Raw genomic sequence first — 18,337 nt, 5'->3', positions numbered from 1 at the left:
CATTAGAAAATAAAAAAGCATCACGTAGATCAGGGAACATGGGGTGTTCGTGGATGAATTTGTGGAGATGTTTAAATTAGGGTTAGGTTTTTAAAAAATACGTAAGCTTTCGAAGAGGGAGCAGTGAAGATATTTCTTACTTTGGAGGAGCTGCAGAGAAACACACATTGGGTGTAAGAATCACTTATGTAAACATTTTACCAGGAGTAGTTTAGAGTAAATCCACAATAAATTCAAAAGGGTGGAATTTTAATTCTTGTTTTTTAAAAATCTGTGACACTTTTTGTGTACGGAGAAGSAGCGTAAGCCTCTGATAGCTACTTCATCTCATGTCCATGGATCTAACTGTGGTACAGCTGTGATTATGCAACACGACACGTTTTCACTTACTTTCCGCCATTTTGCTTGTCTAAACTTGCGAGAAATTCAAGGGATTGAAGAAGTTTTTTGGTTGTGTGTGTGTGTTTTTGTTGTTTAATTTCATGCACAAGAAAAGCTGTAAAACTTACAGCACAGAAACATTTTCCAGAGCGTGCAGACTGCTTTCATCTCTCTGTTTTTCACGGCAGGTTTCACAGCTTATCTTCTTTACATCTCTGGCAGTCCCTTATGTTTTCCATCTTCTTTTGTTCCCCCAGCAGAACAAAGCATGGCTGGGAAGCCTTTTCGGGCCACCTACATCTGGAACAGCATCATTTCCAATCTCCAAAGTCAAGTCGAGGTGAAGCACAGGCGCCACAACCTGAAGTCGTACCATGACTGCTTCCTGGGCTCAGAAGCTGTGGATGTGGTTCTGTCGCACATCACCCTCAGCCGCTTCTTTGGCGACGAGGCGGTGCCTCGACACAAGGCCGTCCGTCTCTGTCAGGTCCTCATGGACTCTAAGGTGTTYGAGCCAGTCGGGGTTAAAGTGTTTGGAAAGGAGAAGAAAAGAGACAAATTCGAGGACAGCAGCGTCAGTTTGTACAGGTTCCTTGATCCGGTAACCAGCTCCTCCTTAGCTCTGACCAACACCAACTCTCAGTCCACTGGTACCATCAAGAGTGGCTGCGGGTCGCCGAACATGAACCAGAGCAGCTGCTCACTAACAAGCGAAAGGTATGGAATCGTATAGTAACATCTTATAAGGAAGAAACGTAACTTACAAAAATATACTTTAAACTATCATCCTGCCTAAAGAGTAGTGTGGGATATTCTGCAGTCTGGAATGAACGGGCAATAAAACAAACAGGTACAGAATTCAAGGAAAAAATAAAGACTTCACGAGACAAAGTTTATTATCCTTTTTATGCCAGCAATACATACTTAATTTATGGAAAAACAATTCCTGTAAACCACCATGTGAATAAAAGACAGGTATAAAGCTTTTCTTTTTTTTTTTTTTTTCTGTATTGATCAAGTCTGTTCCTGTAACGAGTCCCTGAATCACTTCCATTGATTTCTCTCTTTATGTAATCTATCAGCCAAGGGGTCCCAAGCTACTCCACCCACTCCCCGGTGAAGAGGGAGAAGCTGCTGGAGGAGGTGCTGGGAAACCTGAACCTCAGCGCCACCGTCACCCCCCAGATGAGCCACCTCGGCCTCTCGCAGGAGTGTAAGCTTCTGTCCTGACACCCAAGCGTGTTGTAAACCAAACCGCTCTGAATGTTTTTATCTGTAAACACTGTAAAGCTGTTGATTGCTGCTGCTGCTGCCTGTAAAGCTTCCGCTTGTCATTGGCAGGTTTGTGTGAAGTGTGGCACCAGCAGACGGTGTCCAGGCTGCTGCAGCTCATAGAGCTCCCCCTGCTGGAGAGCTTGCTGGACGGCGAGGTCGCTTCACGGTCCTCTCTGCACGGCATGGACAGCGACCCAGACCTGCTGTGTACAACAAGCTACCTGGACAGAGAAGTTCTGAAAGCTTTCAGTGAAGCACAGTAAGTCCAAACTGCGACTTGTGAAAACGTCACCTTTTTACTGAAATTTTCTCGACTTATAGTCATAATCTTAAACGATTTCCCAGATCGAAAGCCTAAAATAATTTACCCTTTGATGAGAAATCATGTCAAAATCAGAAGAAATGTATTTTTCCTTATTTTTATCATGAGCCTATAACTGACCAATAATCTGCTCCCTTGGTGTCTCGAAATCCTTCACATCTAAAGGCTGTGATTATAGTACAATTACACACAGTGGGATAAGTAGATTAGGGGCCATATGCAAAAACTGCTGTGTTCACAGTTAAACTCTATGCCATCTGGGCAAGTTGCGTCAACTGCCTTTACATCTTGTTTCAATGTCTGGTGCTTAAATACGAAAAAATGGGTACAAAAAAATAAAATCCACGTATAAAACTAATTCCTCCCCTTCCCTCTGCCTCAGGGCTGATGAGTGGATGTCGGTGGCGGTGGACTGTCTGGAGTTTCTGCCCGATGAGCTGGTGGTGGAAGTCAGTCGAGGTTTGGCTGCTTGTGGGGACGACTTCGTTCAGTGCAAGAGGTTGCTTTACCAGGTCCTGGTCAGGCATTACGGACAGACGCAGCGGACACCTCTGCTTAACAACTACATATTTGACATCCACTCTGGGATCTCAGAACTGCTTGGTAAGCAATCTTTTTTTTTTTTCAGTTCCTACCTTTCAAAATCATTTTTAATGTTGTGTGTCAGAGAAAGTGCCTGGTGTGTCAACTGGCTAAAAGAAGATTTCTATACAACTTACTTCCTTTGCAAGAAAAGCAAAACCCACAATAATTGCGTGGAAACTAAAGCAGCTCATTTAGGATCATGCAACCAGTTCCTAGTGTTGAAGCAATAACTATTTTCAGTCAGTTTAAAGTTGATAATTGTTCCTGTTGCGTTGTCAGTTAACGGGAAGCTGGAGTTGGCCTTAGAGGCGCTGCAGCTGAGCCTGAGGCTGCAGGACTCCCACAGCCGGGAGGAACTCCGGAGACTGCTGAGATTCATGGCCACTGCGGCCAAACCGCAGGAGGTGAAGCTGCACAAAGAGGTCAGCGCTCCTGCTCATCCTCTGTGTGCCGCTCTGCGTTCGCTTTTGCTCCTCGCTAACTCCAAATGCTCTTCCCAGATTGAGAACAGGATGGCGGTAAAGAGGGCTTTCTCCAGCTCCATTGTGTACAGCAGAAGGCTCTCGAAGGGCAAGGTGGACCTGATGGTTCTGTTCATGATGGATAACCACTGTGATATGTTCAAAGTAAGTGCTAGCGGTTTGTTTCTTAGGAAGGCGATGTCTTTGGTGTCGAGATAACAAATTGGAGTCGATATAAAGGAGTTCAACTGGACTGAACTGAGTTGAATTTTTCCACCAGATTCCCATCTCCTTGCACAAGATGGTGGGTGACAGACTGAGGAATATCGTAATGGGGAAGGATCCGGACACGATAACAGGTACGCAGGTTTATCCGCTGTTGTAGATTAACAGGAACGACTTGCTCTGCAGTAAGTTAACTTCTTTTCTCTGCTCCTCCACTGCAGGCATGGCGTACTGCTCAAGGGTCGGTGCTAAGGAATATTCAGGAAGTGGACAGAAAGCCACTAACGAGGAGATCCTTTCTCTGCTGAGGACAGTTTATGAGAACCCCAAATTCTCCAGGAAGGAGAGGAGGCGACTGCTGGGACAGTTTCATAAAGCTCACCCTGAGACTTTTGTTCAGTACTTTGGAACTAAATTATCTAGTATCAACATGTTGTTGCAGTAACATTTATAAAAAAAAACTGTGTTCACATGGAGTTGTGCAGATAGTAACAGATGACAGAGCAAAAATGTAAGCTATACTATTTAATGATCTATTTAACTATTTTATTTGGTGCGGGTCACTAAGGCAAAATTCTCATTTTGATGTGAAAACCACTGATACGTCCTCTGAAATAGAAGAATGTTATTTTTTAAGCTCAAATAGACATTGTAGGTCTGATTCAGTCAAAAGCAAACTTGCAGGTTGGCTGTTTCTGTCTTTCTTGTGCAATAGCATCAGGTAAAAATGTGAACATTTGACATTGTAAACCTTAGAAGTCCCTAATTCTGCTGTAGCGACAGCGGAGACGTGCTCCTGACTCTGGGTGGTTTTGTTTTCTAAAAAAAAAAAAAAAAGAAATCAAAACAGATGTTTTTTCTTTTTTTTATGACAATCTCAGCCACGTTTTAGTGGTCTCTTCAGGGTTGTTTAAATCAGGTACAAATAACCCTTCTGACTGGCATACTGGAAATGACTGGAGTGTTTCCTGCTGGTTTTAAAACATCTTGTTTGTATTTTATGTCATCTAAGGTCAAGTTGAAATGTAGAACCGAAGCCTTCATGCATCTTTTGCATCAGCTATAAGACGACGATGGCATCTGGTATGCCAGCTACAAACTGATTCAGAGTGGATAACTGTGAAAGACAAAGAAATTCTCTGCATGTAAAATTAAGAAAAAATAAACTTGTGAATTTGTTTCTGTGAAATAAGATATGTCTGAAAGCGATTCCCCCCCCAACCCCTTTCTCTAGTAGTTCACGGTCCCGTTTGTGACAGAAATCCTTTTGTTCTGAGAAGACAAAACCACAGAACCCCTCATGTGCTTCCACTGCGATCCAGCTGTAACCCGTTACTTCAAACTACCACCGAGACACAGAAGAAACATTTCCAGGATGCAAACACACTTACTGCAAGACACGACGGTGCCGCTGGCTTAACTGATTTAAATATCAGGATGTAAACACTAAAACGAAGCATGTAAACCTTTTAAGTCTCCCATTAGAAACACCAGTAAACAGAGAGAGCCCTGTCTGTTCTCAAATGGGTCCCACTTCTGCTGATTCACTGAAAGGTCAACCTTGGAGCATCAGCGATATTTCACGCTCAAATAAAAACACAAGCTGCTCAAATTATTTTTTACATTTTATTGAAAGGAACAGTGTTTCTAAAAAAAAAAGAGAAAAAAAAGAAAAAGCTTTCACTTTTCTATCCTTGGAACAGCTGAAACATAAGATCAGAACCGAAGTGTATCCCAAAGTCCACGGTTGAATTAAAAACTTTGTACAGTATAATTATCAGTCTTTCAAAAAAAACAAAAAAAAAAAAACACTTTTGTGTGCTAAAGTATCTGTGTGAGCGCGTATATGGTTATTTGTACAGATGTAAAAACGAGTCCTGTGGACGTGTGTCTTTATTCTCTATGACAGTCTGTTAAGATTACATTCTTCCACCGGTTTCGGTTTATCGAATCCTCTTCTGCTGGCGCGCGCGGTAGATGTCGTGAATGGGCGGAGCTATGGCTCCCTTGTCGTCCTCCTCGTCGGAGTCGGCGTTTGGCCTCTTGAGGGACTTGGCGGTGGCGTGGTTCTCCAGGGGGCCGTTGCCCTCCCCTGCAGACTCAGGCTGTCTGCCGGTGATGAGCTCCACAGCAGCATCGACACCTGAACACAATCGGTCGTATAATAAGCAGGGTAGCGAGAAACTAAGAGGATATTTTAATGGGATGATACAATTTAATGCCTTTTTGTTTGGATTTTTATGTGAATAAAGCGACAGAAACTAGCTTGGGAAGAAAGTGGCAGTGTTCTCCCAGAAGAATTGAAAATTCTACACCTGAAAAGTGTGGCTTGCATGTGAATGCAGCCCCTTTTATTCTGATGGCCCTAAATAAAATTAACTGCAACCAGTTGGCTTTCAGAAACCACTAGATTAGTAAACCGAGTCCACCTGTCTGTAATTTAATCTCAGTCTAAATCCAAGCTGGAGAACATGAAGACCGAGGAACAATGTAAAACATTATGCCACGTTTGCAACTTTTCACCGAGGAGTGGTATAAAGAAAGTAATTGTCAAAATAAAAATAAAATCTGTAATAAGCACTGTAAAGACAGTTGAAGTTCACTGGACAACAACATTTCTGTTGCTTCTCGAACTGTGACAACAAACAAACTTACTCTCAGGAAGTGTACATCTCCTAAAAGTTTCCATGAGCTCATCCACTTGAACAAAGGGACCCTACGGACAGAAACAATTGAAAACTTAACACTGCTGCCGCTTACAACTCATCAAAGACAAACCTGGTAGCGTCAACCGGCCGTAACTTACAGTGAAACACGTAGGCGGAGGGAGCAGCTTCATTAGGACAACAGCAGCTGGAGGGACTGGGAAAACTCCGCCAGGGACCGGGTGTAGACCTGGAGCTGTGGGGAGGAACAGAGGTAAGATCAAAGATGAATCCATTTACACATCAGGCCTATTTAGAGGGAAAAGAGTGGAAAGACAGCAGCAGGCCACAGAAAATAGAACTCAACACACAAAAATGAACCCTGTATGAAATTTCCGGGATTACGTACGTGCGAGGTGACGTGGCTGATACGGGATCATCTGATTGGTGTCTGGTTTGGGATACTCTGGTTTACGATCAGGATCGTCCTTTAGTGTAGGCACGGAGGGAGCCACCACAGCCTCAGGGAGCAGTGCTGCCAGTTTGGCACGAGACACATCCTACAAAGAAGCAGCAGAAGACGTGTCAAACACACAAAGTCTTTCTTGGCTCAACCACACCGGCAGTCATGATTCAAAGTCATGTATCAGGAAGAAAAACACACCTTGTAACCAAGGGCTTTGAGTTCACTGGTAGAGCAGGGATAAAGGTCCATGAACTTGTATCTATCTACAAGCAAAGCCGTTTCTTTCCCCTCATACTCGTCTTTGAAGGCTGTGAAACGTCGACGCTCTACTTTCAGAATACTGGCCAGGTCTCCGATGTTGCTCTCGAACGCCAAGAACCGAGCCCAGATCTCACTGAGGAGCAGATGCACGCCACGGTTCACTGCTTTGGACCGATATCTTGAACTCAGACATGCACAGACAACACAGCCAAATGCTTGACATTACCCTGATTTCTCTGGGGATAGGCTTCCAGAGGTGAGGACCCGTTCGAACAAAACCCTAGTGTTGTTGTCCTCTGAGAAAAGAATCGGACACATAAAGCAACGTCTGTAAAAGCAAGCAGCAAAGCTACGGGATGGTGAACAATCTGGAGGACGTTACAAACCATTAAGGTGGGAGAGGTAATCAATGTAGGCAAGTATGTACTCTGGAATGTCTCCATATTTCTTCAAGCCCAGCTCAAAAATCTTAAAGGCCACTGATTTATCCTGTTGAGAAAAACACACAAGACATTTTTTAAAGCAACTGTGTGTCCAGCCACTCCTCAAACCACACGCCGAACCTCTGCTTCGTCTTACTTTGCTGCAGTAGTATTCCATCAGCGCTGCAGACACGTAGACGTGGTGACGTGTGCGTAGGTCCTCTCGAGCCTTTTTGAAGATGGAGCGACCTGATTTGATGCCCTCCGCCCTCCTGGCGAACTTCATGTACTGGATGTAGACCAGTGTGGGGTCGATGTCCTCGATCGCAAGCAGTTTGTTGTAGATGCTGTGCACTTTCTCGTACTTCATGCGACTCTGAGAGAGTGACACAAAAATAATGTTGGTGGAGAGGTATATTATGAAGTTTGGTTAGTTTGTTCTGGACATGTAACCGGACACTCACTTCTTCGTAATCAGCAAACGCAAAGTAGAGGAGCATGTTCTTTTTGAGGAGAGTCCCAATGGCACGTTCATAGATGTTAGCTGCCTCGTCGCTGAACAGCTTTGAATTATTCATGTCCTGAAAGAAAGAAAAAGAACAAAAAAATTAGGAAGACACAAGATTTGTCTGATGTTCAACATCTGAAAATTATTCTGGCTCAGTTTTGAAAGTGTAGGTGTGTCTTACCCCTTTCTCTGCCAGCAGCTTGCTGGACTGCTCCAGGTACTGAGCTGCCTCATACCAAATGTCGGGATGGTGGCCCAGAACCAGCAGGCACTGCTCATAGGCAAACATCACTGCATCCAATCAAATTAGAAAGCAATTAAATTAAAATGTTCCTGCAGTGCAACAGTAAAATAAAGGGATTTGTGTCAGAAAAAGAGTAAAACTCTGCCCTCTAGTGTCATATCTGCAGGTAAGATAATCTCTCTGCATCACTATCTGACGTAAATGTAAGAACCTACATATGACGACCAAAAAAAAACGTTTCGAGACAAAACCACCAACATTGCACTTAGTGTTACCTCTCTTTGTGATGAGGGTTTGGTCTTCTGTACGGAGTGGGTTGCTTTTTTCCCACTGAATGTACTTTTTCCACATTTCCACTTGCTGGGCCTCCTGAGGGGAGTTCTGTGGTGGGACTGAAGGTGCGTTTCTGTCGAGTCCTTTCATTACCGTCTCGTACTCCTGCGTCACAAAAACCACCCAACAGCCTGCGTCAGTTACCCAGAACAGTATTTGATACATTTTTCAGTGGGAATCCGATTTCTCACCTTTGCCACTCTCCTTGCATTCATGTAATCCCTGCTGCGATCTTCAATCATCTTTTTAGCCAAATGCACATTGATACCCTGTAAATAAAATCCATAGATTATTTCCTGCTTTTGTTACTGTTGAAACTCTAAATCTACATATATTTGTGCTCGATAGCTTTTGGCATCCATTGTAAGTTTCTGTGTAAAGTTTACACAGAAAAACTTGCTCAACTTTGTTCAAAATAACAGAGATCCTATATCACTAATGGGACCAAACACTATAACTCACGCCGGTCTTTTTATATTTCAAGTAACTTTCATACTCCCTGCTTGCATGAGTGTCTCCAAAACTATTTCCGTTCTGGAATTGTGATTTGTTTTCAAAAATGAAAAACCTAATCTCCTGCAGTATTAAAATAGAACTTTTGATTTTTACGGTTCTAGATCAAATGCTTTGAAATAAAGCCACTCTGGAGAGAATAGGGTCATAATTGCTGACTGATCTAGATTCTGCTGAGATTTAAGTAAATTTAGAATTAATTGATATAAATGTGTAATTATTGCTTTGTGATTTTCTTTGCCTTACACAGAAAGCCAACACAGATGGAAACCAAAATACTACCACCACCATGTTTCATTATGCTTCTTCTTTTGGCAGTTTCTTCTTCTTTGGGAGTGTCTTGGTCAATAAGTATTATATGTCATCTAAAGGAAACAACCATGTGATTTTTCACAGCTCTTAGTATCGGGCAGCAGCATTCGTTTTGGATGGTAGATTGCATGGATAAATATGTTCTTATGTTCTCCTTTGCTACTGTTTGAGTTATAAGTGAAGCTTTTAAGCTCATTTAAAAAGAAAAAAAAAAAGAAAAACAATTACATGCAGGAGAAAAACACTTAAGCGTTGATTGGCTCACTTGCCTCTTCATATTTGCTATAATCTCTCCAGAGCTGTTCAATGTTAATCATTGGGTTCACGCAACCTCTTTGGTAGACTCTCCGAACCGCAGTGATTCTCTGATTTTCTGCGTATGAGCCCACTGCCTCACTAATAGAAGACAGAAAAACAACCAAGATTTTAGTTTTTAATGCAGGTTAGGATAAAATTAAGGTCAACAAATTGAAGGAAAAAAAAAGAAAAAGAAAAAAGCACTTACACTCCTTTCAGGAAATTTATGTAGTCGACCCAAATCTGAGAGAAAGAAATAATAGCAAGTTAAATAAGAGCGCTGAGCAGAAACTAAAACAACTTGATAAAAGTTCATATTTGCAGACCTGATAGGACATAATTTCCATGCCAATTTTATCAAGGGCGAAATCATACGCCTGGGCCATCTTCTCTCTGAGAATAAGGGAATGAAATTATTTACATTCTCCTCACATGCTGGATGTCAGAATACAGAACGTCTTCTTACTTGTAGCTGGGAAGCTTCCCTTTGGTCTCCCGAACATATGCAAGGTAGCATTTCCACAGGTCAATGTGCAACACTTTCATTAGGCATCTCTGGAACAACTGCAACAAGATGCGAGAACATGCAGAAAAAAAAACATTTTACATTTACTCTATAGGACAGAAATCACATACACAGGCTGACTGATGTAGCAACCAAATAACTGGTCAAATGTCCGATGAGGCAAAAACTGTTTTTGTCATTCACATATGTATATTTTTTAATTTATCTATGCGATCTTCAAGCTACAGTTCGACGTTTGCAGAACTTCTGAGATTATATGCTGGAGTAAAAAAACAGTTAAAATCAGAAATGAGCAGGCACTTAAAACATTTGAAGACTTTATTCAAGTGAAGCGACATGAAAGGTACACACAGCATCAAGCATATTACATGTAGATGAAAATATGTGAAAAGAAAGAACCAGAAAGTGTTTGGGGTGGGGGAGTACGGCTTGCATGAACATTGAAGACAGATAGTTCAAACGTTATTGAAAAGGCACGCCAAAAGATACTAGTTAAATTTCTTTTTAAACTTTCTAATGAGCAAAATTCCTACATATTCAGCCTACAATTAAACAGAGCTTCAACATTGAAAATGGGCTTTCAGTTTGGGCACTTACCTTCTCTACCTTGTCATAGTTTTTAGCCTTTATCTGCAAATAAAAGTGTAAAAACTTATAAATGGAAAGCTCAAAGTAAACATGCATTCATGCAGTTTTAATAACTCAAACACACACACATCCACACAAACCTAAGAATCAACAGTGATATTCACACAAGAATGACAACTAACTTTCAGAAAGGGGTTTATTTTATTTTCTTTCCACTTGCGCCACGCAAGCCAAGAAAACGCAATAGAAAAACAAACAATTCATATTGTCAAAATTTAATTAACTGTAGTAAGACCAGCTTTTAAAGGCAAAAACATTTGAAATATGAAATAATCTTCCTACAATAACTTCTAGGGGTGCATGGCCAATAAATTGGTTCACTGATGACAATCTTCTGCCTTTCAAGAATCTCTCAGCTCTTTCCAGTAACAACAGATGCAGCTCTACTAGTTAAAAATGGTGTGAGGGTGCAAATATTCCAAAGACACTGATCAGAATGTCTTACTAAGTAAAAAGAAACATTTTAATGCCACACATAATTTTGAGCAATAAACCCAAGTGAAAAGTGTTGTACTTTAGTATAACATCCCTGCCTCTTCACATCCCATCTCATCTCACTTAAACCCTTCCTGCTAAACATATAAAACCATTGGGGCGGGGGAGGGGGTTGGACACATTCAAATTATGTGTGGATTTAAGATCAAAGTCTTATCCTTATGAAACTGCAAATGGGCAGAGAAAAGATAAGCATATTTATAAAATGGTTTAATCTTTTCAGGCACCCTACTCCTAAAAAAAACCAAACAAAACTGAATACAAGGCTGAGAGGTGTGGGAGGGTATACAGACTAGAAGAATAGGTATGAGAAAATCCTGAGCACATCCTGCAAATATTTGGTTCATGTATCTTTCATAAAATGCAAGAAATACAGCATAGAACCTTAATCTTTAAGTTTTTAATACAAAATGTTACAGTACACATAGTGTTTTGAGGTATACCACAAAAGTGTCATTAGTCAAACTAGACTTGAAAGTTGCATCATAACTTACAAGCGACCTTATTTGGCATAAATGTGTCATAGGAGAGTCAGAGCAACTTGAAATTCTGGCCCTACTGCACACAAACTAAAACCGTCTTGCCCGCTTAAATTTAGCATTTCAAATTCAGGTCAAGACGATTCCGTCTTCGCACTAAAGAGAAGCACAGATTTAAACCTCCAAACATTTTGCCAAAAATACTTTCAAGAAGTTTTTATGCAAAAGCTGTTTTTCTCCACAACTTTGTCATTAGTGAAAAGGACAAATTTAACTTGTTCAAATTAAAAACTGAGCTCCAGTTTCTCCCGAGTCCACTTCTCAGCGATGGCTACATCTGGCTCCTAAGCCTTTGTGCGGTTTGCAGAGACGTGCAGTAAAGCTCCAGTTCAGCTGCCAATGCCCAAACTCAACAGCCTTTGATAGTTAAGAGTATAATCTTACACACAATATTATTGAATGAAAATATTTACAGGCCATTTACAATTCACCTTTGTCAAAGTTTATCTACCAAATGTATTAAGAGCACAAGGAGTGTAAATATTAAAAAGTATTCATTAAGTTTAGGGAAGCTTCCTCAATGAACATTAGTTGTTTACGGCACCATGAGTCTATATTAGTATATTTACTAACTCCACTCTTGGAGCAATAAATGAATCTTCATAGAACTTGTCTTGCCCTCAACTCCATATTTCTTAATGCGATGGGGGAAACAACTCAAGCTAAGCTGGGTCTCTTGTATGTTAAAAATGGCCTAGCAGGCAAATCAAACATGTCATAATAAATGGTAATAATATGCAAAGAAAATTTTTATTTTGTACATTTTGGGGAATTTCCAATGTGGTCCTCAGTTGTTCTGTTTAAAAAGAAATTAGCACATACATATACTTACCACAAGGGGGAGCAGCTATACTAAAAATTACTTGGTGTAGGTCATTGATTATAATCCTAGAAGACTTAAATTGGTATGATAATCCTAAGTGTTATTTCAGAAACAAGATCTTTGTTCAAATTTAACTAATGTAGCGGATTTAAGGAAATTCAGGTATTTGGAGTCAAATGGAGGACAGAAAAAGTACCTTGCAAAAGTATCAACACCCATTGAGCTTGTTTGCATTTTGTCACGTTACAACCAAACTTTAAAACATGTTATTGGGAATTTATGTAATAAAGAAGCAGAAAGTCATGCATGATTTCACACTGGAGTGAGCAGTGCTTCATCAGAAAAGGTCAAGGAAGACTTTATAGGGAAAAAGAGGAGCAGACAAAAGCATCATGCTCTAAAGATACTTTTATGAAGCAAGAGAAAGGTGATCTGGTTAGACTTGAAAAAAGAAACTTGTTAAAACCTCAAGTACTTAAGACAGGGGAAGAGATTCATCTTAAGGCAGATGACAGAATATATAAACAATGGAATAGTGTAGATAAAAAACAAAGGGGGGGGGGGGGGAGTTCTATTTACCGTAGTAGAAATCTCAGAGCATGCTAGTAGAGGTGCCAAAATGTAATTGCAGTGAAAAGTGATTAAAGGATTACAGCCACGGGGACTGAATATAGACGCAAAATTTACAGGCGGAAGGGGAAGGAAAATCATGCATTTTCCTTCCCCTTTATAATTACATGCTACTTTGTGTAGGTCTTTCACGTGAAATTCTTACAAAAATGTAAAAGTTCACAATCGTAACAAAAATGGTGAAAGGTTTTTGGAAACAAATACTTTTGCAAGGCACTCTGTAAAAAAAAACAAAAACAATGTTGATGCTGCATTTGTTTAAGCTTTTTAATTGTCTTTGTCAATTTTATTTTTTATATCAAACATTTTGAAGTTGCAATATGTACAAACAGCTAAAAATATTTTCCCTTTTCTGAAAAATATTTCAGTTCCATCTGGTTAAGAATCCTAAATCATCTCTGTTTAATAATCCATAAGGGTGATAAATCACACTAAAGTCGCATTTCTCTGATACTGTCAACTCTACACTTATCTTTAAAATTAATAAACACCAATAATATCCTTTTGGTTTATTTGCCTTGTTCCGTTTTATGGTAAAATGAATAATGACTTGGATCACACTATATTATCTTTATGATTGGATTTTCTGCTAAAGTTGTTGCCGCTATAACAACTTTAATGCAAATAAGAAAAAATATTTAAGGGTTGAGGTCTATCATGAAAAAGAGAAAATTAGTTTTCCCAAATTCATAGTGTAATGCCAGAAAGTTAGTGTAAGGCAAAATATGTGAGGAAGTTTGATTTGGAAGAGAATCTACAACCTAAATACACTGACATGACTGCTTAATTTTAGAAAATGAATACATTTAGTGTAAAAAAAAAATTACTTTTTGTTAGAACTGATAATCAGGTGTAAGGGAAATTAAATCTTCTGGTCCAATAGTTGGTTGGATGAAAGTAAAACTTATTCTTGGCAAACCAAAAAACAAGAAAAAAAAAAACAAGCAAAGGGTCAGAGTTTGTGTGTTCAGGAGAAGTGGGGCAAAAGGTCTCAAGAAAAGAATGGGCCACACAATAAAGATCGTTCTTTATGAAAATAACCCAAAAGAAATGACACAGGAGGCAATAAATTGACACGACAAGTGAATAAAAGGCTAATGCACTCCAATACCATTAAAATAGTTTTAATACTGTTGCAGACCAAACATGCAACAAATGCACTTTACCCCATATGTAATATGCCGCAGATGATATGTAATCTTTCGTTTAACCTGGAAACATGAGGAGTTATCCTTAAATAGTTATAGATAATAACCCCTTCTTGCTTAAAGGCACAATTCCTAATGAACATTAGTAGAGCCCAACTGTAAATGCTTTGTATCAATTTTCATAAATGGTTCATTAAAAGGTTTTTCCACTTTGCTTTAGGAAACTGAGAATTCTTTAGCTTTTGAAGAACATCTTTGAGATTAGACAAAAAGGCTCAAAACAAGAATTGTGACTTTAAACTCCATTTAAGTCAGATACATTTGGATTGTGTGAAAATCACATAGTTGATTATGTTAGAATAAGTCTCAGCCATGCACACAAGGGAAAAGAATTAAAAAAAAGTATTAACCTCAGCTTCAATGAACAGTTTCCAGAATCTGCCAGAACTTGGGAACTGTGAGACAAGTCGCTCATGGGTCTTCCTTGCTTTATCTATGGGTTGATTCTACAGGAGGAGATTGCATTTACATTCCACTCACTATTTAACATAAAAATGGCGATTTTGCCAATCATAAGGTGGAAGACGATATCAAAAGTTTCATATTGGACTAAATTCTAACCCCAAGCCCACCACCCTCATTCCCAGTATCCTTATCCCCAGTAATACAACTCGGTGTCACTAAACCTGTGCTTCTCGAATCAGAATGCTCCAAGCGTCAAGGTCATATGGGTTTTCTTCCAACTTCTTCTCTGCTTTCTTCACCTTCTCAGGGATATACTCAGCTGCTGCCTGTAACACAACAAAAAAGCAACAGGCAATGTTGTTAGCATACTCAAAATGCTTGTAGCAATGTGATGCGAGGGCCCACATGGCGCTGGACACTCACACAGGAGGTAATCGTGTTATTCATTACCGGACCATAAACATCAGAAAAACGAGAAGCAGCAAAAAATCGGGATAAATCGGCTGAAATACATATTTTCCCTAGGTAGCTTGGTTTTTCTAGCTGGCGCCATTAAATGGAACCTTACACAGCAATATCTGGAGTAAAAACAATTCATTGACTATCAGAAACTGCAAAGTAACACGATTGTGAACTAACGTTAGCTCGTAGTGTTGGTATCGGCTAGCTTCACGTTGCGACAAAGCGGCTGAATCAATATGGCGCACGACCACACCACGAAAAAACCAAAGAACATGACTTCTACGCGTTTGATTCCCCGGATAAAGCTGCACACAGCGAATATTCCAAACTTATTTACGTGCCTAACAATGCTGTATGATAAAACATTAGCTATGACACAGATATCCCGCTAGCTTGGCCATGAATAGAACTGCGTGTTGCTACCTGCTCGGCTGTTCCCTCCGTCGACATGGCTGAAGAGTATCTGCTTCAAAAGTTTTCAACCACCGCAACTAACACCGAAATAAGCAAGATACAGGAATTTTCTTTAAAACTACTAGGTCATCGGCATAGTTTTAGGGTGATTTTTTACGTTGCCTTCGAGCACCTAACAGCTCAACGGCTGGACTGGCCGATGACTAAAATGGCGAGAAGGCAGACAGTAGTGTTCCATTGCGCGTGCAGGAACAACAAAGTTACTTCCGGCTGTCACAGTTTCTTCAAAATAAAGGCATTGGCTGCAGCATTAGGGATTAAAAAAAGCCATTCATATTTTTAAAATCATTTTGATATACTATGTTTTACATTCCCGTTTGGTTAAATTGCACTAAGATGAGAAATCACTATGATGAAACCACACTCCTAGAATGAATTATAGTGTAGGATTTCTCTAAGCAAATATAGTGTGATATATGTTAGATGTAATGCATGCGTTACAATTAAGGGAGACTCTTCAGCACAAACAAGAACAAGTAATTTAGCACCAAATGACACTGATCATTCTGCTGGACAACAGGGGGAAGCAAATCACAGCTACAGAGAGAGAGCGCTTGAGCGAATCTGTCTAGCCTGGCCAACAGACTAGAGTAATAGAGTACAGCAGTTGTCGTTCACACGAAGACATATTTAGTTTTTATTTTTCCGTTCTCAAACCAGTTTTTACCAATTACCTATTATATATTTGTCTAATTACGTACAGGCTCCCTATACATAACTCCTTCTATATGTTTAACCTAATCATATGTGTGGTTTTAGTCTTTGAAGCTACATACTGAACAATTGTGTAAGCTTGGAAAATATGTTTGCTTTGTCCTTAAGGATAAAAACAGATGAAGATTCACAGCTATATTTTTGTAGACTATAACAATTGATCTACACAGCATAATTGATAGCTGCACAGTTGAGTGCTTTGTGACTAATTTGTACCCTTTGACAAAGATGTTTTCTTAAAGCATTTTAGCTGTTGACAGAGGTGAAAGCAGTTCCTATTGCTTTACGCTAATTTCTGAAACATACCTAACATTTGCACACATCAGAATATCATAAATAAAAATAAAAAGGTTGGTGTATGCAACAAAAATAGACATACATGTAAAATACTGTATATTTTATTATATTTTTCTAAAGCTAATATGTTTATCCTTTATGTAAGTACACTGTGAAACCTTGAAAACCAATATCAAATTATTTGTTTGTGCACATCAAATTCTTTGTTTCTGCACACACTCTTGCCCAATAAAGTTGAAACTGAATTTTTAATCAAGCTTTCTCATAATGACAAATTAAGGTGGTCTGATAGCTCTTATTTTCCCATATATTGCCATCAAACAGACTATAGCTCTGTTGGAAAACTAGTGAAATTTTTTAATTGATTTATTTATTGACAAGGGTAACAAAATTTTGGCTATCCAAGCTGAAAGCAATCTAATTTTCTTCGTATTATGTTTTTTCTTAAAATGCTAAGTTTTAGCATTATCATTTTTAGTGTAAAAGCATGTTTTAAATTGCAATGCCGGCTGCTTATTTGCTCTTGTAATATAATCATGTCATACTGAACATAGGGCACCTTATTATTTAACCAAGCATATCCACGTGTCTACATCCCTACATTCTACTTGTATCAAAACTATGTTATAAAATATATATTTTGTACTTTCACTGCATTTGGGCGGTTTTGCATTGTATTCCAAATAAACCTGGGAGTTCTATTTTTAAGATGATCTGCAATGGATTACTTAGGTCTGACTGATGCCGTCAGTTCACAAACATTTGCTTCCAGTTGCTAGAGAGAGAGAAGGGACATGTTAGAGGCTGGCAGGGCCGCGGAGCTGCTCGTCTAGACAGGGGGTAACGGGCACCCTTTCAGAGATGGGCAACGGCGCCCAACGAGAAAGGACGCGGATCTGAGCTGAGTAGCTACAAGCCGGACTTGGTGTATTGCTCCCGGACGTCCATATGCAAGAGTTATTTTATGTTTGAAATGTGGGAGATGGTGGCGTTACCAAGAGCGAGCTCTCCCTTCCTGTCGTCTAGGACAAGATGGCAGCAATGCAGGCGAACTGTGCATGGGATGGATTTATAAGTCCATAACATGCCCAGAGAAGCCCTGGATTATACTTAAAGTGACTCTATGTGAAGGTAAGTAGCGGACTGAAAGCTGTCAGTTTCCAAGCTAAACATTTGAAACGTAGGTTTGGATGTGACGTATTACTCTGTCATAACTTAGCTGTAAACTTAACCAATTTTGGATGTGTCTTCAACGTCAAACGTGAGTAATACAGGCTATACTTTAAGTAGTGTGTTTAATTGAGTTAAATATTTTTTCCCTTTCATGCCAAATGGTGATGACGATGTCGTCCAAGGTGATTTATTGTAACGCAACTGCCTTGAAAACACAAGTGTTGTCACGGCGACGACACTTGTGTTTTCGATGTTTCACGTCGGATATTTGGTGATTATACCCTTCAGAGCTATTTTATGGATTAATCTAACTTAAAACTAACTTCGTTGAACAGTATGGATCTAGTGAATTCACTGGTAAGTTCTGTTTTACTTTGTTTCAATTACCTCTTGAATCAGGCACAGAAAAGACTACCTATCAGAAGCGATGCTAGACTTCTGAACAAATTTTGAAGTTTTTAAAATCATATTTTAACTGGTATTGCAGACATTAACACAACACAGAATGACCTATTTATAAATATTATTCAAATGTAATCCGAATAACTAACTTCTCACTTCAGTTTTACTTTCAGTTTAAAAATTTATTAAACTGAAATGGAAATATAATTTTTTGCCTGATTTTGTTGTTTTGCTTGATATATGAATTATTGTCATTTTGGTCCATAAAATACCAACATTTCAACTTAACTT

General features: G+C 39.5%; 3 protein-coding genes across 7 annotated transcripts in view; 2 read left to right on the top strand and 1 right to left on the bottom strand.

Moving 5' to 3' along the window:
• The first annotated feature begins 286 nt into the window (after positions 1-286).
• depdc7a (DEP domain containing 7, paralog a) lies at positions 287-4,429 on the top strand. 2 transcript variants are annotated; one of them, XM_017304144.1, is made up of 9 exons: positions 287-350; positions 642-1,098; positions 1,464-1,594; positions 1,723-1,915; positions 2,361-2,581; positions 2,843-2,985; positions 3,064-3,189; positions 3,305-3,383; positions 3,471-4,429. In XM_017304144.1, exons 2-9 carry the CDS (start codon positions 650-652, stop codon positions 3,692-3,694), a joined length of 1,566 nt encoding a protein of 521 aa, XP_017159633.1. In that variant the 5' UTR covers positions 287-350; positions 642-649; the 3' UTR covers positions 3,695-4,429. The 2 variants fall into 2 exon arrangements, with proteins under 2 accessions (XP_017159633.1, XP_008404102.1); XM_008405880.1 differs by having other exon boundaries at positions 639-1,098.
• A 432-nt stretch (positions 4,430-4,861) lies between these two features.
• cstf3 (cleavage stimulation factor, 3' pre-RNA, subunit 3) lies at positions 4,862-15,646 on the bottom strand. The gene is made up of 20 exons (XM_008405881.2): positions 15,410-15,646; positions 14,746-14,850; positions 14,470-14,565; positions 10,374-10,406; positions 9,717-9,814; positions 9,577-9,643; positions 9,459-9,493; positions 9,223-9,349; positions 8,320-8,397; positions 8,071-8,233; positions 7,733-7,842; positions 7,508-7,624; positions 7,201-7,419; positions 7,008-7,110; positions 6,848-6,917; positions 6,559-6,754; positions 6,304-6,454; positions 6,056-6,150; positions 5,905-5,965; positions 4,862-5,392 (listed from the first exon to the last, which is right to left on the bottom strand). Exons 1-20 carry the CDS (start codon positions 15,434-15,436, stop codon positions 5,193-5,195), a joined length of 2,151 nt encoding a protein of 716 aa, XP_008404103.1. The 5' UTR covers positions 15,437-15,646; the 3' UTR covers positions 4,862-5,192.
• A 1,605-nt stretch (positions 15,647-17,251) lies between these two features.
• hipk3b (homeodomain interacting protein kinase 3b) overlaps positions 17,252-18,337 on the top strand; it is a 41,977-nt gene continuing 40,891 nt past the window's right edge. For 2 of the 4 annotated variants that reach the window (XM_008405886.2, XM_008405882.2), the window contains exon 1: positions 17,252-17,602. In XM_008405886.2, the coding sequence (XP_008404108.1) occupies positions 17,530-17,602 (73 nt within the window). In that variant the 5' untranslated portion in view covers positions 17,252-17,529. Of the gene's footprint in view, positions 17,603-17,636; positions 17,733-17,895; positions 18,002-18,337 lie in introns of those variants that run through there. The other 2 variants (XM_008405885.2, XM_008405884.2) reach the window with 2 other exon arrangements.

This window comes from Poecilia reticulata, linkage group LG3 (assembly GCF_000633615.1).
Source record: "Poecilia reticulata strain Guanapo linkage group LG3, Guppy_female_1.0+MT, whole genome shotgun sequence".
Lineage (NCBI taxonomy): Eukaryota > Metazoa > Chordata > Actinopteri > Cyprinodontiformes > Poeciliidae > Poecilia > Poecilia reticulata.
The sequence above is the reverse complement of the archived record's forward strand: the minus strand, read 5'-3'. Positions and strand labels throughout refer to the sequence as shown.